The sequence below is a fragment of the Gadus morhua genome, chromosome 6 (assembly GCF_902167405.1).
Source record: "Gadus morhua chromosome 6, gadMor3.0, whole genome shotgun sequence".
NCBI lineage: Eukaryota > Metazoa > Chordata > Actinopteri > Gadiformes > Gadidae > Gadus > Gadus morhua.
Window position 1 is genome coordinate 14118611 of NC_044053.1, and position 25911 is coordinate 14144521.

Consider the following 25911-nt stretch of genomic DNA (forward strand, 5'->3'; position numbering starts at 1 on the left):
GTGTGTGTAAACTTTTATTTATCTTTCTGTATGCATGACTTGTGCAGATAATGGAAGGGCTTGTGGAGCAGCTAAATGGTTTTCTGCTTCGCTCTAGTCTTGGGAACATCGATCCAAAAGTTGACACGATGGTGCTATGGCAAAGTATTTACAGGCTTATAGTGGACACATGGATGACAAAACCACAAACAAAAATGCTCTTCTAAAGCACTGGCTGCCTGGAGAGGAAGAAGATCTACTGAACCATAGGCTGGTTGGAGCGTTTTTATTGGTTGTATCCTGCTTTTTGGGATTTTGTACTTTTTCTTACAAAAAATCATTATGCATTTTTTAAGACTACAATACTCTATAGACAATACATTATACGGTATTTCATAATATTTGACTTATTTGATTAGTTATCTCAACATATCTTAAATTACACACTGCTTTCAGTACAATAATTATTATTTTTGAACAAACGGACACCAGGGTTTAAGCGTGTGAACTATATTCCCCTGTTTCATCTTTTCCCTGCTTGCTTGGTGCGTCTCGTCACCGTTCGGTTAGTCGAGTGAGGAGGAAGTTCATGAGCTTCGAGGTTCTCTCAGACGAAACATTAGTAATACTTGATAGACTTTGAGTATAACATGGAAATTGTGCTCCTTGTTGCAGCAATATAGTTTGGCAGCACATGCACAGACAACAGCATATAGTAGTTTTTTGTTTCACGGTTGTCATTTTTTTCTGCTTTAAAATGGTTCACCTTTTTTTCCTTCTTTCTCATTCATCATCATCCCTCATTCATTAACCTTCTTCAAGACTTTTACATTCCAGTATCGCAGAGGTTAATGGAGGACCGGCCGCAGTAGCGGCAGCTCCCGTTCTGACCAGAGGTGAAAAGGTGAGCGGGTGAGTCTCATGAAGTGTCTCTCCGCTTTCCCCAACGCAACCAATCGAGTGCTGCTTCAGAGGCAACACCAGCGCATACAGTACAGTACCGCGACCGTCAGACCCCTCTAGTGTTCCAGTAAACCTCTGTGAACGTACATTGCGTTGCACTCCAAACACACGAAAAAAAAAAAAGAAAAAAAAAAAGGTACCTATTGCAAAAAAAATGAAAGACAATCCCAAAACGGAAATGAAACAATGAAAAAAAACAAAAAAAACAACAAATAAAAGGTCTATTGCACAGTAGCCGTCCGATCGGAGACACAGGGCAGTTGTGAATACAAACGACAAACAAAAGAATGACCCAGTTTTGCCACCTCATGGAAGTAGAAGGCCTCAGCCGGGCTCCGTGAGAGAGGGACAGACGCTACACCGCCGTACCCACCCGCCAACTCACTCCCTCCCCCCCCCCTGGCTGCTCAGTATTCAAGTCTCTCAACAGTGCTGTTTCCTTATGAAGGGGACAGGAGGGTGGGGGGGATAAAGTCTCTGTGGAACAGGGGGGGGGGAGCCGGATGGGGAGAGTGGTTCACATCATGAACCCTCTCCTGGGTATATGGTTGTTTCTGTTTTTATTTTTTCTCCTCTTCCTCCGTCTCGGGGGGCGGAGAGGCGACATCATGCGGTGTTATTGTTTATAATGTATTATTATTATTTTTTTTTTATATTGTCTGGCTGCAACGGCTCAGCTCAGACCTCGCTCCACCATCACAGGGAATGGGAACTGAGATGTAGGGAGGGTGGTGGTGGTGAGGGGGGGGGGGGGGGGGGGGGGGGGGGGGAACAGGATTGTCGAGTAAAGTGTGTGATGTTGTAATGGGGAGAGGGGGGCCCAGGTGTGGCGTGTCAGTTCCATCTAGCAGGGAATGTGGGAGACTCACAGCGGTGACATGAGGGGGGGGGGGGGGGGGCTGGTTAGGTGACAGGTTGTTACATGTTGAAGCCGTAGGCGGGCTGAGGAGGGAAGCCCGGAGCGGCGTAGCCGTAGCCTGGGTAGGGCACCTGGGGAGTCACAGCAGCCGGCGTGGTGCCGGTCAGCATCAGCTGTTGACCTGTAGACACACACGCACACACACACACACGCACACACGCACACACACGTTGACGGATTTGTCTTTGAGCATTATCGAACATCTTTTCATCCATAAATTAAATCCCATAAAATCAGGCTGACAATAGAACCCTAGGTCCCGGCAGATGTCGAGCGTGTAACCCAAGACATAAAGGGTGATGAGCGACATAAATTAACATTGTGGTTTCCTTAGCAACGATCGTACAAATGGCTGGCGTGCGGACGGTGTGACGTACCGAACACGATTGGCTGGGGCTCAGTGACCTCGTCTTCAGTTTTCCTTTGGCTCTCCAGCTCCTCCAGCTTATCCACCTGAAGGCGTAGGGAGAAGGAAACGGAATGAAACAGAATGAGGTGAGAAATCGGACAATAATCAGTTGGACAAGTTGGAGAAGGTCTACCATGTTAAAAACAAAGTTTCCTGTAAGCGTCTTAACAACCACCTATTACGGTTTGTCTTTTATAAGAAGGATTAATTACATTCCAGAGGGGGGAAGATGTGACATGCCAGTACAAATGATTGCCGATAAAAGATGGTTCCTGGATAGGGTTCCAGCACATGAATCCAATTAAAATCATAATTAACTGACATTTGTAGTAATCAGTTATAATACTCAAGTTGCTAACCAGAATACCTATCTTTGACATTTTACATCTAGGGCAAAAAATAGTAAAAACATCAGACCTACCATACAGTTCAATATACAACAAAGTCAGTATACAATTCTCAAACAACAAATAGCAGTGCTACAGTACATACAGTCCACGATACGTATACTACCTTAAAGATGCCATGCAAAACGGTTTCAGACTATTCACTAAAGCTTGCAAGAGAGGTGAGTGGCTTGGTTAAAAAATCGATTGGTTTAGTGCTCTTAAGAACATGGATTGGATTTTTTTCCCAGGGTAGGATTAGTTTTATTCCATGTATCCATGGTTAAATAAGAGTCCCGGAGACATACTGTGTGTATGAGCGTCATAGGCTAGCTCACACATGCATGCTATTTATTGTTGTAAGTAAGATGTAATTGGGTGGTAATAAACAGGGTTAAAAGTGCGGTCTTGTGTGGTGCGTTTTATCGTCGACAAGCCTTTCTATTTACTTATGGGGTGGTGATGTGGCAACCATTGTGAAATTCTGAAAATAATCCAGGTAGTTTTTTCAAGCACTGTGCTTTTGGAATACAAATGACAGTACAGATAAAAGAGCTAAACAATGGTTGGGATCCAGGAAAAAATCTAAATGTCAAATTAAAGTCAAATTAAATGTTTCAAATACAGATACTAACCCAATTAAATGCACATCTGTTATTGAAAGATTAAAGTTTATGACATATTTGGTGAAAAATATACTCATTGGAAAGCAATCAGAATAAAAATAAAAATAATTGTTATGATTTCTTATTGACTGTAATACTAAAAAAGAATCCACTGAGATCCCTGATGAAAGACCTCCCTTGCCAGAGGTTCTGGCTCAAGGGGTGAAACTACAGGCTAAGCTAACAGAAGTCAGGAGATTCTAACCTCAGGGCTACAGAAGTTGCCTGCAAGGTTACAGCCTTAACAGGCTGGTGTGATTTATAAGACAAGGCAGATCCCTGGAAAAAGGAAAAATCAATGACTACAACCGATGGAAACTAAAAAGAGCTGCACAGAGAAAAATGACTGTCAGGCTTGGTGTTCAGTCCTTAATGGTTTCAGGCGAGTACAGATGCACGACCATTATTATAGGGAAACACTTGCCAACTGTTGGTGAGGAGAAGGTGGACCTCCATCTTACAAGCATTGTCCTTTCTCTTCATCCATCTTCTTCATAGGTTTGCATCATGGTCTATATTCTATATTTATCAAAGCATTTACTTTTCCACTACACTTATTCTGAATATTTTTTAAGTATAATCTCTTTTGAAGATTTTCTCTTTTTTATTCTACTATTGTCCTGTACTTGCTGTTGTGGCTCCCAGATTTCTCGTCTGGGATCAAAATATTTTAAATCTCATTTTATATTTCCCTCCTAAAAGTACAATCAGCCAAATTATCTAGTACTGTGTTGTAATGCTGTACATCTGGGAACTAACCTCACACGTCAATATATACATTCAGTACTACTCATACTACTAGTACTACAGGAAACATCTATCCATGACCAGAGTTGTTGTTTTTAGATTAAAGATAAAGAGAAAAACACCAGGAGGAAAGGGTTAGTTGTGAGTGGGCGACATCTTGTCCTGAGGATCTATAACATGCAGAGTCTTTAAGGTTTGGGGCCAGTGAAGTCCCGAGCATGCAGACATCCCACCCTCGGCTCATGTAACAGAGTAGAACCGAAATCCCCACAAAGAGTAGTGTGGTGATGGGGAGTCTATGGCGTGACATGGTGAAAAGCTATGTGTAATTACGGCTTTATCATCAAGTCCACACAAGGGAGCTATTTCAAATACAGTCAGTGGTTGTCGTCTGAATGTTGCAAATTGTAACCATTATTAAATTACAATTCTTTGTTTTGCTTACTTTGAAGTGCTTTGCTTGTTTGAACTAGCCTTCTCTGGGAACCAGAGAAGACATGCGTACACAAACATGCAAGTGCCTGAATCTAAAACTAGCAACACGCGCACGCGCACACGCACACACACACATATATTTATTTCTTCAGGACTTGAGTTAAACCTTTGCCTAAGTTAGGTTGTTGTATATTTTGTCTTATAAAAGTCAATTAGAATCCTTCTGGGATAAGTAACGACAGAATTAGAAAAACAAAACACAAAGGTATAAAAAAAGCTGGCCCAGAGACCGTCACCTTCTCAGCAAACTGATCAACCTGGAAAAGAACGCAAAGAGAGGGCCTGGCATGACCTCACGGAGCAAATCACATCTGATGGAAACCATTTCCTTCCAAAGTCATTCGCTCTCTTGTGGCAATGTTTACAATTACGAGAAAGAAAGGAAGAGCAACAGAGAAAGAAAGAGTAAGAAAATAGTAAGAAAGTGAGACAAAAGAAAGAAAGGAAAATGGTTAAGAAAGAGAGAAAATAAAGAAAGGAGAGAGTAAGAAAGAGAGAAAATAAAGAAAGGAGAGAGTAAGAAAGAGACAAAAGAAAGAAAGGAGAGAGTAAAAAAGAGACAAAAGAAAGAAAGGAGAGAAAGAAAGAAAGAAAGAAAGAAAGAAAGAAAGAAAGAAAGAAAGAAAGAAAGAAAGAAAGAAAGAAAGAAAGAAAGAAAGAAAGAAAGAAAGAAAGAAAGAAAGAAAGAAAGAAAGAAAGAAAGAACGAACGAACGAACGAACGAACGAACGAACGAACGAACGAACGAACGAAAGAACGAACGAACGAAACAAAAACAGAACACACTAAATAATGAACGAACAAACAAAAAGAAAGAGAAGGGATAGAATAAAATTAAAAATTAAGAGAGAAAGAAAGAAAAAGAGAGAGGGATTTTGGCGCCCACCTTGGCGAGGTACTCCCTCATGACCTGGACAAAATAGGGCATGGCGAAGTCCATGATCTGGTGTCTCCAGGCTAGCTCCAGCACCACGTCGGGGTGCAGCAGGTCATAGGACGCCAACAGGCAGGCGGCGAAGCACTCCTTCTTTCCTTCCTCCAGGAACCACTGGAGGAGAGTCTCGGCCAGCTCGGCCTCCTTTGACTCGGCCGCGTACAGCATTGCATCCTGGGAAAATTTCAGAATGGTCAACCCGTTGTTTGTAATGTGGGAATAATAAACTGGGGAATAAACCATCCCCATGCAGGTGTGCAGTCAACTCTAAACCAATTTTCACAGAGCATGTCACTCACTAATAGCCGACAGATGGCTGTGATTTACTAACTAATAAAAATTAAATTATCGCTGTTAAATATTACCTACAGCACCATTAAATGTGGTCATCCTCTATCAGTTCAGGACTACTGATGGGATGTTAAGGAGAAGTGTGGTATGTCAATGCAAAAAAGACTAACACTGCCACCTATTGGAGGCACCTGGAAATGCGGTTAACCCTTGAACTAGATGTGTCCTGTAGTAGCCATGTTGAGGTCGGGCCTGGTACCTTGTAGAGTTTGTCCTTCTTGCAGAGCTCCACACTCTGTCTCCAGCGGTTGTTGCCCTTGTAGAGGTAGGCGGCGATCCGCCTGAACTCAATCAGCTCGTGCTTCTCCAACCTCTGTGCCAGTCCGATGGTGTCAAAGTTGTCGTACGCGTCGATGGACGCCCTTAAGCCCTTTAAGATCACACACAGGCAAAGGCAAAACAAATAACGTGGTGTTCATGATCAAACGACCCCAGGGACAGGGCGTGTGTATCACTGGTAGTGTATGCTCATCAGTGTCCCCTAGTGGCCGCGGGAGTTATCACGGAGGCCCCAAGAAAATTCAGGACAGAGATAAGGGTAGGGGGGCATAAAGCTGATACGAGCGATTTAATTCATACAAAATCGTTTATATCAGAATAATTGTATCTTCTGTCATAAATATTTGGCCTGCTAAGCGCTTTAAGACTGTAACGTGTTTAGGGGCTATACAAATAAATTGAATTGAAATATCTTAATTTTGTGGCTGTGCAGCAGGTGTGAGGGGACACACCTGGAAGTCTTCCTCTTCCGTCAGCAGGTCGTTCAGCGCCTCGTTCACTCCCTTGTTGTTGTGACTCTGCACCGACCTCAGGTACGCCTTCACCAGCTTCAGCTGGTCCACCTGAGCACCAGCGCCATGACAGCCACCACAGCAAACAGGAAACCAGTCATAAAAGAAAACCATCAACGTCAAAGGTGAACCTTAACAAGGGAGGCCCGTCTCACCCGGTTCTATATTCTGAGCTGGGATTGTCAGGCTACCTTAGATGCGCCGCTAGTGGGTTTCCCGCTGCGCGGACCACCCACCCAGAAGCGTCCGCTAATATAATTGTGCCAAAGGCGCATCAGAGGTACCGGTCATAGTCACAGCGCCGAATGTAAGGCTGAATTATTGGTGTTTTTGTGGACAAACTGCAACCCTGTGGTGTTGTGACTGGCATTTCATTTTGATAAACGAAACGGCGTATCCCTTTAAAAAATGTAATAAAATAAAATAATTGATCTAATGCGTGTCCGTTACCTTGGAGAAGAAGGTGACAGCCCGGCTGTGGTCTAGCCGCGGGGACAGGATAGCAAGCAGGTCGTTTAAGAGCAGGGGCTTGAAGTCCAGGTAAAATGAGAGGGATTTATAGTACAACTCCACGTTGGCAACCTGCAGAAACAGAGAGACACACGCACACGTTTTAGAAAGAAGTAACCAAGACACAGCTTGACCTATGACGAGCGACTTCCACCGCACGTTACCTTGGCGATGGTGTCTTTGAAAAGACCCTCTTTCCATGCGTCTGTAGGGTGTGACATCATGGTGAGGACAGCGTTGTCGTACTCCTCGTACTTATCGTAGAGGAACACTAGCTCCGCCCACAGGTGAGCCTGCTCTGCCGCACGCAGCACCTGAAGTCATGGCAACAAACACCGGGTCAGTAAGAATGTGCAATGCCGTCCGACATCGGTACCACGTTTAAAACACACAAATAACGGCGGCACACATCCAGACCCACACCCACACCCACACCCACGCACCTTGGGGATGTTGACCCGAGACCAGAAGAGCTCCAGGTGCTCCCTCATCTTCTGGGGCTTGAACTTGGAGTAGAGGATGGCCAGCTCGGTGAACATGCCCATGTGGGCGCGCTCCAGGCCCAGCGCCGCCTCCAGCAGGGCGATCAGCTCCTCGAAGTAGCCCCGGTCCTGGTAGTAGCTGATGAGCTCCTCCAGCTCGTCGGCGTGGATCACGATGTGCAGGCCGCAGATCTGGGCCAGCCGGAACTCCTCACCGTCCACGCACGCAAAGCACACCTGGGGAGACGCGTTGGGTTGTTTACTCTTTCTGGAGGAATCATCAGATCTTCACTTGTTGAGTTCCTCTGTCGTGTTGTTGTTTTTTCCTCGCAATGATGATAACAAAAGGAGCAATATTATTGAGGATGATTCTTAAGCTGATCCCATGATAATTACCATCTTCCCATACTATACCGATATTTATTTTGGTCTCAAACTATTACCGGAAATATTTCACAAGCCAAGTTGCATTATTGGGGGTGGACCAGTCAGCGTGTATTAATAGGTTTCCACTGCATGGTAATATCATGATATAAGTGGTGTTGATTATCTTTACAGTTGTAGATGTCAAGATATTGATTGGCGAAATCAAATTCCTCTATTGTAGTTTTTTCTGCAGTTTCCCCTTGATGAGAACCAGCCATTAAAAGAGAATAATCTTTTGCTGATGATTCCCATACCGACACAGATCCCATACAACATGGCGTCAGCCTCGGCATTGGCCTACATCAATCCAATACTTATTTGATCTCTAAAACCACAACTAGGCTCAAGCTGTGCAACACAATACGGAATACACATTAAAACAGAGCACTTGGCATCTGATGACAGCATGCATGATAAGGCAACAGCCGCTGCATACTAATATCACATCATCAGTGCACTGCCTCGTGTTGGTGCATGGTTCCAGCTGGGAGGGGTTACCTCCTTCCAGGTGCGGGTGCTGTTGGCTTTCCTGCCGCTGTCCACGGCAGCCTGGTACTCTCCCAGGTGCACCAGCGTGGAGGCCAGCCGGGCGAAGTTGGACACGTTGTTGTACAGGAGCTTGGCCGCGTCGTACATGCCCTCCTCGTAACACCTGTCGCCCACCTGGACAGAGACGGCCAGCGGGATTACCTTTACATGCATGTCCTGGGTCGCTGTTTAACATACACATTTACAGCCTTGTTCACCCTTTTTATGTAGAATTACACCCTTCTTCACGCTGTGCATATATTTATTTACCCTTGTTCCTATGCATATACCTTGTTAACTTCACAATATTTCTGATTTCACTTTAAGTGTTTATCGTTTATATTTGATGATTATAAATATTTGTGTGTATGAATTGGTTAGATTGAATGCATGTGCTGATTGTATTTTATTTTTATTATTTTTGACTATTTCTCCTCAGAATTATTCCTGGATCTGAATTCATTGTGCCCAACGGGCTCCACAGAACAACAACGAAACTAACAGTGCCTTTTCTGAAGAGCCGTAGTGGTATTATACCAGTACAACACACTCTATCATGTAAAACAGACGAGGTGTGAGCGTGTTTTCACCTGCTGTATGTGAGCGTTGTTGGGCCCGCTGATGAACTCCTCCAGCTCGGCCAGACGGTTGGTCTTGGCCAACGCGAAGATGAGCTCCGTCTCGACGTACGACTCCCTGGCCTTTTTCCGAGCCATCTGCAGGAACTTCACCAAGTCTTCCCAGTTATCTACGGGTCGAGAAGAGCAAAAGATGTGGCCCTCGATGACAATGTAATGATAATATGTTATGATAATAACTCATCGCAATTATACAGGGCTTTTCAAGACACTCAAAGCGTTTTACATAGTAACATCTGGCAACACTGAGTAGAAGTAGTAGTAGGGACATGTTGGTTGTCCCTGAGGCAGGGTGAATGGCTTAGTCAGTATGTGTAGCATCCATTTTGTCACCCTTGATCCACTACCACTGTGTCTAACATCCATTTTGTCACATGACTTGATCCACTACCACTGTGTGCAGCATCCATTTTGTCACACTTGATCCACTACCACTGTGTGCAGCATCCATTTTGTCACACATAACGGTGTGCCGTATGTCACCAAAATGGATGCTGCACACACCGATAGTGGATGAAGTGTGACAAAATGGATGCTACACACACTAAGAGTGGATGAATTGGGATAAAATGGATGGTACACACACTGATAGTGGATGAAGTGTGACAAAATGGATGTTACACACAATGGCTAAGCCATCAACACCAGCCTGCCTCAGGGACAACCAAATCCACCGTACTACTACTACTACTATTTCTACTCAGTGTTGCCAGATTGAGACAGATTTCCCGCTCAATCTGGTAACCCTTTCTTTGTCCGGCGCTACATGCGCGGGGTGTGAACGGGAGGACGTACTGTTTTTGCTGGCGGCGTTGACCACCTCCATGTACGCCGAGGGGTCGTCGGCCTTGATGTAGGAGTCGATGGCCTCCTTCACCAGGTCCCGGTGGAGCTGCGCCGTGGCCAGCTGGCTCCACACCGCCGGCTCGTTGCAGTTCTCTGCAAACTCGTAAGCCCGGTCCAGGTTCTGGATGTGCTCGATCAGCACCTGGAGCCCGCGGGTAAAGTTGTTATGGTTTGGTGATTGATTTTTTTTCTGTTTTTGTGGCTTCTGTGAACTGTACTGAGTTCAAGGGCTTTGAGGTTGGGTTTCAGAGATGTTTGTGTTAACAAAATGGTCAGCATTTTTGTAAATAAAAGCAATCAAAAACAAAAAGTATATATTTTAACAAAATTATAACAAAATAAGAAATAATTATATAAAAAAATATATGTAAACAAACATACATAAAAAAATAAGAAATTATCTATATATATATACATATAATAAATAAAACATGCTTTGGGAGTTAAGGGTGAAATACAAAAGCAGGACTAATGGCGGAGGACGGTTGGACAGGCAGTGCGTTTATCTCACCTGTATGGCCGAGGTGTTGACGTCAAACTTCTTGAAGATGGCGAAGGCCTCCTCGAAGAGCTCATTGCTGATGGCGATGTTGGCGATGTCCGGCGCGTCATAGTTATCCAGCCGGTTGATGTACTCCATCACGCGCGTGCGGTCGGCCTTGATCGCCGTCAAAATCAGCAAATTCTGGAGGTTTCTGGACGTGGAGACAAATGAAGAGATTTAACGCCCTGGCACGCTTCCAAAGCCTCCCCCCCTAGAGTTTAACACCAGCTTCTAATTACAACACCGAGCCGCCCTCCCTGAAGGCGGGAGACGTCTTGGAGGGTCTGGCGCACCTGTGCTCACTGAAGACAGAGTTATCCAGGACGATCTTCTCCAGCAGCTCTATGAGCTCGTTGGGCAGGTCGGCTGTCATGAAGGCCTTGACCGTGACGGACACCTCCTCCGGGTCCTGGGTCTCGGACAGAGCGGTCTGTACCACCTTGCCATCGGGGTAAAAACATGAACATTAGTGTCCGTTTTTTTCATTAGTGTCCGTCATTTGTTTGAGTGAAAGTGTCTTCCAGAAGGATCCCCACCTGGTCGATGAGCTGTCTCCTGTAGGGACTGCTCTCCTCCAGGACGGTGGCCCATAGTTCTGGATCTTTCCGTCGCACAAGGTAGCGCGCTTCACTCTTGAACAAGGAGTTCTCGTTGCAAACCTGGATCAGATGACAAAGAAATTATATATTACTTTGAAAAACACCAACAGCACAATAGATAAGTAGTATAAATAATTGTCATCAATGTATTAAATTCATTTATATATTTATTACATCCTGATTATTATTCAGATTCTGATATTATTCAGATTCCTATCATCATAATTATCGTCATCATTAGTACAACAGTACAATAATCATCATTTTATTCTATATTTATATAAACATCAATAACATCAACATTTGGTCAACCTTACAGCGACTAAGAGTCAGCTATAGCGAAACCCTCACCTTGATGAGGTCCAGGTCACACTGGCCCCTCTCGTAGGCCACGCAGGCCAGGTGGGGGTCCCTCTTCTCACAGTAGCGGCCCACCACAGCGCTGTCATAGAACGGGTTCTCCTTCAGGAAGCGTTCGGGGGTGTTGTTGCTGTCGATGTAGATCTTTGCCAAGGCATTGTGGGTAGCGGGCTCCTCGCAACCTTCATGAATGCGAGACTCCAGCCACGGCAACAGCAGCTTTAACCTGAGAGGAGGGCAAGAGTGTGACGTGGAGCGAAGCAGGGTCCCGTAAACTTGAGAAAATAGGTAACACACACACACACACACACACACACACACACCTCAACATTGTGGGATCCTTGTAGCAGTAACCTATATAGATCAGTTATCCTTTATAACAAATACCTGTTCCTCTTCTCCACCTCTTCCACCAACTCGTCGGTGGAGAACTGGCCTCGCACCACCATAATCAGGTTCTTGATGACGTCCTCGGCACAGTCCACGTCCAGCAGCCCCCCGATCACCACTGGCAGACGGCTGGGGTTCACCTGGTGGACAAGCAGCACACCTCTCAAACACACCTCCTACATGGAGCTCCGCCGGGTGAGCAGGCCTCAAAGTGGGGCAGTTGTACAAATTCTACTTCGCCTTAGTCCTTGGACACACCAGTGAGAGCTAATTGGGGAGTATTACTATATTATAATCTGACGTGGGAACCCTGAAATCTGAAACCTGTAACATCTCTCCACCGTAAAGTGCTGGAAAGAAAATCTGCAGATTCGATATGACCCATTATTGATGCAGCTAATGGTTCTTCTCAGCGAAGCACTTCTTGGTTTATAAAGTGATCCAGACCACTAGTGAAAGTACTTTGTGCAGCGAGTCAAATCCAAAATGTCGGGGACATAGCGGAAGCCAGCTGCTGCAAATAAACAATGGGCAATGTTTCGAAAGACCAATCAACAAAGAGAGAACGGTTGGAGGGGAACGGGGGCAGGATATCTATTGCTAGAGATTATCCATTGACCCGAAGTGTATACTTTGCATTTCAATCATTATTTTGAAGAGGTCTTAATGATAATAATTAAAGGGGCCCTATTGTAGACATTTTTCCAATAATAATATCTAGCTCCGAAAGCTGCCGTTGCGGTACCTTCTGTACGTAGATCTCGATGTACTTCTGCAGGCTGTTGCGGTAGAGGTAGAGAACCAGATCATGGACGAAGTCGAAGCGATCACACACGATGATCAGGGGGAGCTGGTCTGTGAGCTTAGCCTCCTGAATAACAGAAATGACGACTTGACGCGTTATATTCTCGATCTGATGAATAAATGAGTTGGCTGTGCCTTAACTAGGAAATACATGGGAGGGTCTGTGGTAAATGGTTTAAAAGAAAGAATGGATTCCTTAACAATGATCGAAAAAACAATGTAGATCAAATAAAATCCCAATAATGTTAATTTGTGTGCTTTTATTTTTTCAAATTAGAAAGAGGAATTACTGTAAACAGTGGCACTTTGTGGATGAAAGTTTATTCGTCAATGTTTTAATGTTTACATATAAGGTGGTGTTTGGCGAAAGGTCTACAGAACAAAATAAGACACCCGTCAGGGATTCGGTCACAATAAAGTACTAGAGAGAATGTTGTACCTTGAGGAAGTTTTTGACCCTTTCTGGATCATAGCAGTTGCTCTCTCTGCAGATCCTCTCAACCTCTTTGATTTGGCCGGTCTTACAAGCAGCCTGGATGTACTTAAAATGAACATCCTGTTCTTGGCTGAAGTTTACAATCGACCCCAAAAAGTAAAACAAGCCTAGAAAGGAGACAAAACAGTGGGAGAAAACAACGTTGGTAACTAACAACAGTTCATTTTCATACATGAATCTCCTCTTAATCTAGTTAAATTTACAAACATACCGTCTTGTGTGAACACGAAATATACATTTGTATATAAATACCAAATATATAAGGCCAATAATTTACAAAACTATATACATTTTCTCTCTAGACTCTTCTTTCACTTTGCTGTACTGTATGACAGGCATACGTTACAGTCAGATTCCTCCCTCTCTCTTTATCTCCCTGGAACCTACCCTCGTAGCTCTTGAAGGACTCAAAGAGCTCCACCAGGGTCTGGGTGCCCAGCTGCTCGTGGTACTTGGACGCCACCTGGACGCAGAGCTGCAGGTTCTGCCGGATGTTAGCGGAGAGCATCGCCCGCAGACACTCCACCGAGTCCTCCACCGAGAGCGAGCCGAAGAAGTTCACCAGCCACTTTGAGCGGGAAAATCACAACAGAGGCAAATACGGCGGTCATAATGTGACTTCATCATTGGTCCGATCTGCGAGAACGCAATCCTCGACCAATGCAGTAAACGGTCGCACTTTAAACAACAAACAAGAACAGCAACAGGATTTAGCGTTGGCTAAGCCCAGGAGGGAGAGCGGGTTGACTTGTTACCGGAAGGTTGCTAGTTTGATCCCCGGCTCCTCGTCCCTTATTGTCGCACTTTGCCTGAACAACGCACCTAACCCTCACTGCTCCACACAAGTTGGCTATTGCCTTGCATGATGAACTCCATCATCAATGGTTGCAAGTAGCCTTGGAAAAAAGCGTCTGCTAAATGATGTAAATATAAATATTGCAGGCTGTGAATCTTTTCAGAACATGCTTATGACGCAGTAGCCTTCAGTGAATAAGTAGGTTACAAGTACACAATCTTAATTCAGGGGGCGGGGCTTTACCTCGGGGTTGAGCAGGTGCGTGTGCACCACGGCCCGCTTGATGTCGTACAGGTCGGTGAAGTGCTCCAGGGCCCTCTGCAGGAGGCCTGCCTTCTCGCACAGCTGGGCCACGTGGGGCCGGTCGTAGTGAGTGAACATCTGGTTCCCGAGGATCGCATCTGCCACCTGCAGAGAGAGGAGCGCACTGACTCAGCACATGGCCTGTTACAGTGCGGTAGCTGCCGCTCCCCACCCCCCCGTCGGGATGTCGGGTGGGTCTACCTGAGGGGCGTGTATGAGGTTCATCTCCAGCAGGCGCGTCTGCAGGTGGCCCTCGGCGGGGCGGTTGTTCTTCAAGGAGTCCAGCAGGAAAGAGGTGCACTGCTGGATCAGACTGCCCTCCACGAACACGTCCACTATCTACCGAAGGGAGTGGGGAAAGGAGAGAGGGCCGCACAGAGCAGGGGAGGGAGATAGAGCACATTCCACGGGAGAAAGGTTAGGATTCTTGGGGTGACGTTCTGCATACATCTTTACGAACCACGAGGAATAGGCCTACAAGGGGCTAAAACAGCCCTCTTTGGGTTGGGTGTTCAGAAGCACAGGCCTGCTGTCCAGATGGTTTTACTCTGCACTTTTGACAAGAGTTGCAAAAGGCACACAGCTGAAGCTTACGAGCATCAGGGACGGCTTCCTGGTGGAGATGGGACGAGGCTAGGGAGGATGGGGCTTAGGCAGGAGGGCCGGGGGTCAAAGAGTCACTGCATTCCTGGCATTGCTGCCACATCTGGCATAACACAGATGGAAGTCTCCCACACTGGCCAATTGTTAAGTGCGTGTGCGTGTGTGTACTGATATGCGGTTTAAGTGTAGGGGAGTAACCAAAAGGCAGAAGGGGTACCAATGAGCGTCTGAATGATTCAGTGTTTGGGCCGTAGACGCTGGAGTGTACCTGGTTGATGTTAGCCAGGGGCTCCTCATCCTGGACCAACATCTGGGCAAACTGCAGCCCTTGGTCTGGGCTAACCCGCATCACGTTCCTCAGCAGGAAGATCCAGTCCGGTGTGTAGCCCACCTGGCATAACAATATAGTATTGAGATGAATTAGACCTACATTTAGTCATGGTCATTTAGGATTAGTATAATAAATGTTAATCGTAAACGAACGTTGATACCTAGACACTTGCACACAGATAACAAAAATCTGAGGCAAGTTTCATGATAAACATGTTAACTTGACATATGTGCGTGTTTATTGGATAAGTGATGGTAATTGTATTAGAATTAACATAGACACACACACATTACTCAAAATACACACACACACTACTCAAACACACAACCGCACAAACACTTCTCTGTTCTTAACTTGAAGCAAGAATTGTACCTTTTTAGCATACAGCACTATTTTCTGGAACTGTCCAGTCTCAGCGAAGCATTGGATGACTTTATTGGGGACGTTGGCTCTGAGGTACACACTGAGGGCCAGGGTGGGGTCTGAAGCCTTCACCAGGTCCCCAAGCTCCTCTGAACATTCAAGCTGAAATAGGACACCAACAGTCACTTCTCAAAATCGTTGTGTAGGAACCCTACCTTTTTATTTAGCCACTAGAGATAAGTGTTAGACACAGAATCAGGTGCTGCTTGTGCCTTTGGATAGAACTTCAAAGTTAGCTTAGCAGTTCCATTACAGATTAGGTACATTTGCGGTAAGGTTTCCTTCATCAATTGATCAATCAATCTTTTACAATAACAGTTCATATATCAACAGATTCTAAACCACAGAGAAGCAGGTTTTCCCTGTGGGATTGATAAAAAACAGTTTCTCTTATCATGACCTAAACAGAGAAAGACTGCACTAAGTGAAGACTAGAAGCAAAGCTAAACTAGACTAGGGTTTGTTAAGAAATAGGAAACGCATGTGGAGACGACGTCAGACCTTATCCTCCTTGAGCCACTTCTCCAGCAGCTGCTTGCGTCCCTGCTGGAGCACGGGCCGGCACAGCTCCAGAGACTCAAACTTGTTGAGCTGGCCCTGGTCCAGGAGGATGCCAAAGTACTGGAGAAGGGGCGAGGCCTGGCCAGGCTGGGCCGGGACCCCCTGGAACTTCCTGATGGTCTCTGCGGTCCGCAGCACCCCCTGGGACAGGGATGACAGGGAGGCCGCGATGTCAGAGAAATTGGACGGGACACAAGGTCACTATTCGAAGGGCTATTTTGAATTAGCTAATATTTACATTTTGGTGATTAGAAGCTGTGCCACAGTTAGATTAATACAGGCAGGATTCAAAATGAACACCTCCCACCAGCCAATGATTGATAGATAAGACCATTTGCAGCAAAAAATAAATCAGGGACACAAACTAAACAATTCTTGGCAGGTAGATGTTACGCTCTGGCAGGTAAAAACCATTAATCTTTGACTGCATATGTGTGTTGGGTTTGTACCTTAGGGGCAGAGGCAGCGACTTTAGCAGACTCAGAGTAGCTTCCCTGTGCGAACAGAGTGTTGAACTTCCTGGCAAACAGCTCCTCAGCTCCGGCTAGGTTTGACCTCACAGCCATCCTCAAGCCCAGGTCTGGGTTTTGCAAAACGTTGGTCGCATAGTTGACTATATTCTCTTCTTCCACACACACAGACAACACCTACAAAAACATAAAGTTAAGTCAATTGTTAAACAAACAAAAGATCTGTTTAAGACGGTTCTGACATTTCCTTTACGGTGGATTGCTGACTGATATAAACTAGCGACTAAACTATTCCTCACCTGCCCCTTCTTGTTGACCCCAATGATCCCGGAGGTGGGCTCATGGGGCGCGGTCACAAAGATGGTCTCGGCGCTGATGCGGTTCATGTAGATGCAGACGCCGGACTCGAGGTCGTACAAGTGGATGTACCCGTACTTGGTGATCAGGTAGATCACCCCGTGCTTCGTACCGATCTGGGGGACCACGGAAGACAGTCATACGTGCGTCAGCGACGCGAGGCCTGTTTGAAGTGGTCGGGGAAGGCTTCATCTAGACAACGTTTTCTCCTCACCTGCATAGCTACGGGGAAGTCTGTCTGGGCCTCCGGTGGGAAGAAGACGTCCACCGCTTTCTTGGCAAACGGTTGGTTGCCTGTTGCCGGTTGACCCACCTCGATGATATGCAACTGGAACAGAGAAGAGACGGCCGGCGCTGCCGTGTCAGGTAAAACTAATCCCAAGTGGGGAAAATGGAAGTCTGCAGTAAAGTCCACATAGTCTTAATGTAAAATAACCTATAATAACATATCCAACTACATTTTGTTCTCGATGAATAGCACAGGTCGCCCAGTTCCGTGCATCAGCACAAAATAACACAGCTTTGCGAAATAGGACCTACGAGACACCATGCTCTCTGTTAAAAAACTGTTAAAAGTGGAGCCTGCTTTGTGCGTGTGGTGAGAACCACCCAGACACCAGAGTTCTACACACGATTTTGAGGGATTTGCCACATTCCTGAACGTTCTCCAAACTCTCTTACCTTCCCGCCCGCCTGGGAGCGCACAGCAAAACAGAAGAGGGTGGAGGCGGTGGTGTTTCCCTCCACCTTGAACTCCCCGAACGCTGCAGCATGACCCTCAATGGGCTGAGACACCTTCCTGTCCACGGAGTACAGCTGCATGGCCCCCACCACACGGTTTTGCTGCACACGGGAGCAATATAGAATATTATGAGTATTATACAACAAGAAAATGACGTGGAGACTCATGGGAGTGAGAGTAATGTGTATTGTTTGGTGCTTCGACAGGCACGTTCGTCCAGGACGACACACTGTGAATGCAGAAAGATTTTGTCATTTAGGGGTTGGAAGAGGTTCGAGGATCATTGATTCCTAAAGGCAAGCTGCAGATATAAGATTCATTCCTGCTATAAATTATCTGAATCACTGGAGTATAAACCTTGTTCTCAGGCGTTCTGATCTCACCCCGGAACGCCTGGAATGGGGCGCTTCAGATGTGCACATATTGGCAAGAGAGAAGGCAGGATTTTGAGCATGCATCAGAAGGAGAAGATACCCATTTCACTCAAACTTTCCATATTCATTCCCCCCGTCTTTGTTGCTTTTATTCTTTTTATTCTGTTTTTATACTCTCATGTTTGAATTCTTCTTGCACGCGCGTACATTTTCGCTCTCGCATCTGTGTGGGGTTGAGAGAGTGAGAGAGAGAGAGAGAGAGAGAGAGAGAGAGAGTGAGTGTGAGCCTGAGCGTGGCGTGCATACCTGTGCAGAGATTCCGATCAGCAGCAGCCACTTCTGTTGCTCGTCAGTTCTGTAGTTGATGATCTGACATCCGGCGAGGCTGGCGTGACGATCAAACACTTTGATGGGCTGCGAGTCCCCCTCCATGCTCCAGTGGTAGACAGTGGCCTCGGTCACCAAGGCGACGGTGTTCACGGAAATCCACTTCCAGAACATGACCTCCTCAGTCATGTTGTGGGCCTTCACCTTGCTCTTCATCTCGATGTTGAAGATCTGCAGGGTCTTGGCGGCTGAGGGAGTGAAGGTGAGGAGAAGCAGAAGGGTGAAATACACGCGGCTGGAAAGGATCTGGACGACGACGACCTACAGAGCCTGTGCATCGTCGTCCAAGAAGTGACATGTGGGACCCAGTCCCTTTCAACAGACCATGAAACCACAAGTGAAGCCTGGAAGAGGCTTTGAAGAGGGGTTTCGAAGGGGTCCATGGCTTCGGTGTCCTGTTTTCAGTGTGCTGTTTCTAAAGCCGATCAAACCACTGGTCACAGAGAGATGATACCGCTTCAAGTTTGTCATAATGTGACTTCTGCCTGCACATTTAATACTTCTGTTAAAACACCTATATAGTGTATTAACAGTGCATAACCCATTATGAAAACTTGAATTTCATACATTTCAAATGAATTGTACATTTGCAATGGCAAGAGGTTTATTTTGCCAAAGGGTTTGTAAAACACTGATCTTTAGAAATTGTGCAGTGATCATTGCAAATATCTGGAGAGATCAAATAATTGTAATCAACTTTAAAGATTTTAAATAAAGTAAAATGAGAGAACAAGTTGTGTGACTATAGTTACATTACCTAGAATCATGATCGCAATCAATGAGAAAATTGATTCAGGTACACAGATCTATAGGCTGACAAACCCCCATGAACACACACACACACAATGATTTGATGTATGGCGTACCTCAAACGCAGCTGCATGAAGAGATCTACACATGGATATGAGTTAATCTGGCACACACGCTTTTCACACACATTCCCATCACACTCTTGTTCATTGTGTCCCATATGTCATGACAAATGCTTCACAGAAAAACATGAAACATGCCGACACATGTATAGTTCTCATAAAAGTATGGAGCGCCAGATTCTGAAATTGTGATATGGTACACATTAAGAAGGTGTAGAGTGCTGGGTGCATGGTTTTAGTGCATGTGTTGGTTTCTCCATGGTGGTAAGTATAGGCGACAAGCTTTTATGAGAGATGACATGGCTACTGTGACATGGCACGTCGGAGTCAGGCGGTCGGACAACTCACCATCTGAGGGAAGAGAGACAGACAGCCAGGTAGAGAAAGATAGACGGACAGCCAGGGAGAAAAGGGAGATAGACGATGACCGGGGGGATTGGCCGTTATGAAAGGGGTTGGGGGGAGAGAAACAGCAAGAGAGGGCAAGATATAGAAGAGAGAGAGAGGGCAAGATATAGAAGAGAGAGAGAGAGAGAGAGAGAGAGAGAGAGAGAGAGAGAGAGAGAGAGAGAGAGAGAGAGAGAGAGAGAGAGAGAGAGAGAGAGAGAGAGAGAGAGAGAGAGAGAGAGAGAGAGAGAGAGAGAGAGAGAGAGATTGGGGGGGAGGTTGTAGAGAAGTATTGGCATTATGGCTTCATAATTGTGATCAGTTTGTGTGCTTTTGTATGTGTGGGTGTGCTTGAGGGGTTGGATTATGCAGAAGAAAATGTATTTACACTGCACAACAAATCTAATTCACTCAACCAATAGAAATTAGTGTGCGGTACATATTTATAGCAGCAGGAAAGCAAGAGGATTTCTGTTAATGTGTTTGCTGCTAACAACAACAAAAAGAGACAATAATACAATAACGTACCAACTGCCGTTTCGGGCTGAAACCAGCCCTAGTTCCATTAAGCTCATGTCTGGAGAGCTAAGCTAACAAACCATCCCAAACACTCAAGCAGACAAGCCATTTGTTTCTAATGGGTGTTACAACATAGGACTTATTGGACGGTCTGAGGGGGGTAGCATCTGTCAGCTGGACTCTTGTCTACAGTGCTGACGCGGATACCTTTGAGGGCGATGACCTTGCTGGCTGGGTTCATGATGGCACTGTCAGCAGAGATGGGTCTCCTGATGGGGTTCGTCGGGTCGGACATGTCCACGATCACCACCTGGTTCTGATCACCCACTTTCTCCCTGATGCAGATGAACTTGTCAGACTCCATGGTCAGGTAGCTGAACCCGATGTTGGCCGGGTTCACCCCAAGGTTCTGCAGCTGGAAGAAGCCCAACCAAAAACTCATCAGACATCACAGCCTCAAGCAGTACTTGATCAGTGTATTAGGGGACTCCCCATTAGGACTGGGCGACTGATTCAAATTATTGTTCATCATGATCAGTGATTTTGTTTTCTCATTATGAAATTAGGAGCTGTAGACCTTTTGAAGTAAATGGGGGTGCATGGCTAGATATTGGATAAAAGCACCAGTGATAACTATGTGCGTCTGTGTGTCTGTGTGTGTGTGTGTGTGTGTGTGTGTGTGTTTCACACACATGGTAGGATTTAAGATTGCTTCACATACAAACAGGAGAGGAAAAGATGAATGGGTAAATTAATGCCTAACTGCACGACTCTAAAGGGAACAAGAGTCTTACGTCATCGTCGTAAGAATACACAGCCCTTACTAAAAATAGCTTTAAAAAGGAAACTGTAGTAAAGTTGGTAATGCAGGCGCCTCGTGTTGCCATTATAACAGCAGTTTGGGTCAACTTTTCCAGAGATATTGTTGAATGGATGTTTCCCAGACAAGGGGGCTTCGTAGTGATTCCACCCAGGGTGCAACCGTGGGCACACAGGATATTAACTCAAAATAGTTTTTATACTCCCCAAATAGCTGGTGATAGTGTTGACTGCAGCATTCATGTACGCTGTCGGTGATGAGAGAACACTAGCCCTTCAACAATGCCCTGTTTACAGTATTGGTTGCGTTAGTATTACTTCTTTCAGCAACATCTGGAAGGATCTGTGTCCTAGGGTTGGTGGCCTGACAACCATACAGCTTGTAGTGTGCCAGCTGTATAAATAATCTGGGGTGAGAACAAGGTTTAGCTAACAGGTCTGAGACAACTGTCTGGAGATTCCCCCTGAGGGTTGTATGTATCCGAACTGAGAAAGTGACTGAGTATCAACGTCTGACAGAGTTATCATAGGACTTGTTTGTGTAATAATAGCATATTCACTGTCCGAACAAGAAGGAGCATCGGGACTTGAAGTCTTTATAAATATCCATGATATATCTTAAACAGAAAAAGACCGAACTGGCATGACGAAACAGCCATAAGTAAACAGTTGTTCCCTTGATCGAGCATTAAACACAAGATGTATTTGTTTGGTACACAATCAAGGGACTGACAGGGCTACACGGAGCGGGTAGCCTCGTTCAGATGGTCAGGCTGGGTATAGCAGCCTCTATTATGCAGGACTGAGGCAAGCGGAAAGGAATCTTCGCAGTGTTCACAAGGCCAGTGCTATCTACTACTGGCCTGTTGGCCTGCAGTCCCGACCGCACGGTCCCGTTTCAATCATTTCAACTGCCCTACGACAGACACAAAAAGAGCATGGTCAGGGCCAGGGTACGCTCTCTGGCTCAACAATGGTCCCCAACCCTGCATAAAGACTATGGCTGCCATGAAGGATTTCCATGTCACAGGAGCACTTGTTTGAAGGTAGAGGATCAAAGGTTTGCATTTTCGTACGGATGTAGTTACGCTATGGGGAAAAATCTTGTATCGGAAAGATCAATATGTGTGTGTGTGTGTGTGTGTGTGTGTGTGTGTGTGTGTGTGTGTGTGTGTGTGTGTGTGTGTGTGTGTGTGTGTGTGTGTGTGTGTGTGTGTGTGTGTGTGTGTGTGTACCTGCTATGGAGAAGTAATGGAGGAGGTTTGACTCAAAGAAACACAATGGCTTTACCGCACTTCCAGTAACTTACGCCTTGAGCAATATGCAAGTCACTGACTTACAGGAAAAACAGCACTCCTATTTACGTGCACACACACATTGGCATAGTTTCAGGAGCAGGGGGTAAATCCACCTTAATTTCAATATTTACAATATTGAGGAGGATCGCCTCTTTCAAATAAAACATGAAAGAGGCGCAAAACCTTTATTTTGAAAAAGCGCTATACTTATAGATGCAACAATGGCTTGAAATCAAACAAGCACATCAACACAAACACAGGAAGTAAAATATATGAAAGCACTACAGAATGCCTGATATATTTTGAATTGTCATCTCTGGTCTGAATCAAAATTTCACACAATATTTATTTATCCATACCAAAATATCCATTATTCTCACTTTTATCTCTGTGCTTAATCCCTGACTTTCTCCTGTGAACACTCATCATCTCAACACATGCACACCTCAATACAGTCGCCCGAGTTCACGGTTAGGGTAGGAACATGATGCGGGACAGATTTCACATGGACTGCACTGATAGGAGTGTCTTACTGTTAACATCCCATGCAACTGACTCACATACGTCCGCCCAATGTGGCTCACTCATCCATGATGACCATGTCGTCCCTGTTGATTAACCTTAACCGGTCGCAGGCCCACATCCCGAAGGTGACCAGCAGCTGCTGTGAAATTATGAAATCACTTCCTCTTGCTCCGTCTGTTTCCTGTGCTGATGAGATTTGCAAGACCTTGTTAGAAGAAGTGCTAGCCTCATCTATTCCTGACGTTTGTTCGTTAGTCACAGAGGCAGCGTTTCGTTGATGGACAGGCCCACCTCCCCCTTGATGGAGGCCTTTTTGATCGCCTCTATCTCAGGTTACTTTCAAAGGATTGACATGAACTTGATTTATTATTTTTAGAGAAAGCCAACATTCCACTATCTGGAAAACCATCAGAAATGACTGACATTGTCCATAATATCTGACACGTTGGTTGAAGAAGTTTGTGACATTACGGATGGTTTAATATTACAAACTCAAACTCTAAATGATATAGACACGGTTTATCCAGGACTAGTTGAAGTGTAGTGACTTGAAGCAATTAATCATAAGAAGACGAAGAAACTAAGCATAATGTCGTTTACCGACTCTAAAGGTTAGTCATCTGGTGGCGTGACAAATTGGCTAGTTTCACTTCTCCAACAACTGGAACCATACATTTAAGAGTCTTCCACATTGTGTGCCCAGTGGGGGAATAATTATGGCCTACTCTAGGTAGGACATGATGGGGGTTACGGATCTCACACCAACTCTGAAAATACCTGGGACTGGGTTCAGGCTAACAGAACTAGAATCTAGTGAACCTTATGCTAACGCAACATTGAGTATGAGTCTTTTATCCATAGTGACTTACAGTTGAGCCTGAGAACTAGGTTTCTAACCGGGGATAGATAGTATGGGGGATAGACTGCAAAAAAATCGAAGCTGCAAATACCAGGCCAAGAGGGCAGTAAAAGCTAAACAACTTGAGGCCCAAAGTCCTGGGTTTGCAAATTCCAAGCATATTTGACCGGGCAGGAGAAACCTAGGGGGTGATGTCTGGTGCAAGGACGTGACTTCCCCATAGTAATGGAGTGAGAAGCAGTATGGCTCTTATCAATGTTATGTGTTTTGGAAGATATGTCATAGAAGTTAGTGAGTAGCCCCGAGAAGTTTGACACAAAACAAACTGGGAATTGTCAGGGATTACGAGGAACACTGTCTGGTGCAGTGGTGTTTCTGTTCGTCATATTAAAAGGGTGATGGTAGCCTGGTATTCTGTGGGGTCTTGGCTAGCACAGTCTGGGGGATTGAGAATCTGTGGCCCAGGAAGTGGGACTGTTGGCAAGAGGAAGGGAGCGGGGGGGGAGGTGGGGTTGTGGCTCACAGCTCTTTCTACTGAAAGGCCATTTCACTGCCTGGTGTTACCATAACAACGGGCTATATAAAAGGGGAGGGGGAGCAAACCGGTGCAAACGCGTCACAAAGTTTGTATTTTGCGGCAGTAAGGCGCCTTCAAGGAAACCCTAAACAAACTAGCCCCCCATGTTCCCTAGTCTTATTATCAAATACATCGTAGCACTGCAGCCTAACGCACTCCGTCTAGACGCTTTCACAGTGCGACCGTTAACATGATCATGTTTTACAACAGATACGTACCAGTATAGAAAAGGCTATGGCGTTGGCCCATTATTCCCAGCCGGCCTACATTTCACTGAATCATGCTTCTGGGGTGACACTGGCATTTAAACCCTACGCCGGCAGGACTACCGCATTGGGTTGCGTGTTGTAGTAAACGCTCTATTCCGCGGTCAGCTTGGGCAGCGGGCTTCATGACAGTGGCAAGAGTAGCCGCAGGGCAACATTTCAAGTGTCACTCAGTATCCACTACCAATCTTACCCCCCCCCCCCGACCAGCTGAGTCCACTCGGCGACAACAACAAACTGTCAAAACAGCGCCGTTGTTGCGGGAATACACCCGCATATCTGACAGCGAGCGACGTGGTCCGACTGCACGCAATTGCGGCGTATTGGTGAGGTCCGCATAGAGCTGTGTACGAGCTGACTATTCAATTTGTACAAGTCATCATCTGCCGGTCAGGAGAAAACTAGGCCTGAAGCTATATCGAGCACCACCCTGCAGCCCCTTTCCATATCCCATTCAATCGCGACACGCCGTGTGAATGTCGGTAGACACACGGAGGTGAAACTGTGCAAAAAAATAAGCATTCAGTCATTCATTTGGTGATTTTTTCGTATCCTTACCTGCAGATGTTCCTGAAAACGTATCGGCAGTATTTGAGCCATTCTTGCGGCTTTCTGTCTGGAGAATCCGCAATGGAGGAAAGGGGAGGGGGACACTAAAATGAATGTATGTGGGCTTTCACTGTACGTGCCCTATACGTCCCAAAACTAAATTATGATGAGCAGGGAAAGTCTGGGAGGCTTGCGTTGATGTCACACGAATCCAATGACTGCTCCCATTCAGCAACCCCCTAGAACACTCCTCAGCCCAAAGCTCTGCACCTCCGCCAAGAAAACTAGTGCCCATAAATTACGATTTAACCATATGTGATCAAATAAGTCAATTTCGAGCGTTCGTACTAATGAAACAACGCTTCAAATGTTGGTTCTAGTTGATGCATAAGAATGTGGCAATATAGTCAATAATAAGCTTCCTCAAATGCAATGCAGTGGGAAATTAGGATGCCCTCTTTGTACCCCTCCGCCGCAGCCCCCCCACCCCCCTCTTGCTCCCAACTTTGAAATCAGGGCTCGTGACGGCCGCCCCACCTTTTTACGATGTGTGCAAGAGTCGGTGCGGTATGAAAACACAACACTCCGGGCCCCCAGTGTGTTTATTTGATACATGTAGCCTATATGCCTA

The 25911-nt window shown here is 45.7% G+C and overlaps 1 protein-coding gene across 2 annotated transcripts; it reads right to left on the reverse strand.

Annotated features, from left to right (window-relative positions):
- cltcl1 (clathrin, heavy chain-like 1) lies at positions 1–25646 on the reverse strand. 2 transcript variants are annotated; one of them, XM_030358684.1, is made up of 32 exons: positions 25290–25646; positions 20595–20802; positions 19830–19832; positions 18529–18797; positions 17788–17949; positions 17321–17434; positions 17049–17222; positions 16729–16926; positions 16220–16420; positions 15668–15820; positions 15233–15355; positions 14563–14700; positions 14302–14466; positions 13650–13830; positions 13206–13369; positions 12708–12833; positions 11960–12102; positions 11564–11798; positions 11150–11272; positions 10907–11052; positions 10581–10764; positions 10019–10211; positions 9176–9333; positions 8556–8720; positions 7593–7868; positions 7314–7463; positions 7090–7221; positions 6580–6690; positions 6048–6218; positions 5450–5671; positions 2239–2314; positions 1–1982 (listed from the first exon to the last, which is right to left on the reverse strand). In XM_030358684.1, the coding sequence occupies exons 1-32, from the start codon at positions 25329–25331 to the stop codon at positions 1861–1863; spliced, it is 5028 nt and encodes a 1675-aa protein (XP_030214544.1). In that variant the 5' UTR covers positions 25332–25646; the 3' UTR covers positions 1–1860. The 2 variants fall into 2 exon arrangements, with proteins under 2 accessions (XP_030214544.1, XP_030214545.1); XM_030358685.1 differs by lacking the exon at positions 19830–19832.
- Positions 25647–25911: the final 265 nt, after the last annotated feature.

Coding starts and splice junctions, on each gene's coding strand:
- cltcl1 (XM_030358684.1), bottom strand. CDS start 25,331: ATGGCTCAAATACTGCCGATACGTTTTCAGGAACATCTGCAG. Junction 9,334..10,018: donor CAACGCCGCCAGCAAAAACA/GTACGTCCTCCC, acceptor CTCGACCCGTAG/ATAACTGGGAAGACTTGGTG. Junction 6,219..6,579: donor CGGAAGAGGAAGACTTCCAG/GTGTGTCCCCTC, acceptor GTGATCTTAAAG/GGCTTAAGGGCGTCCATCGA.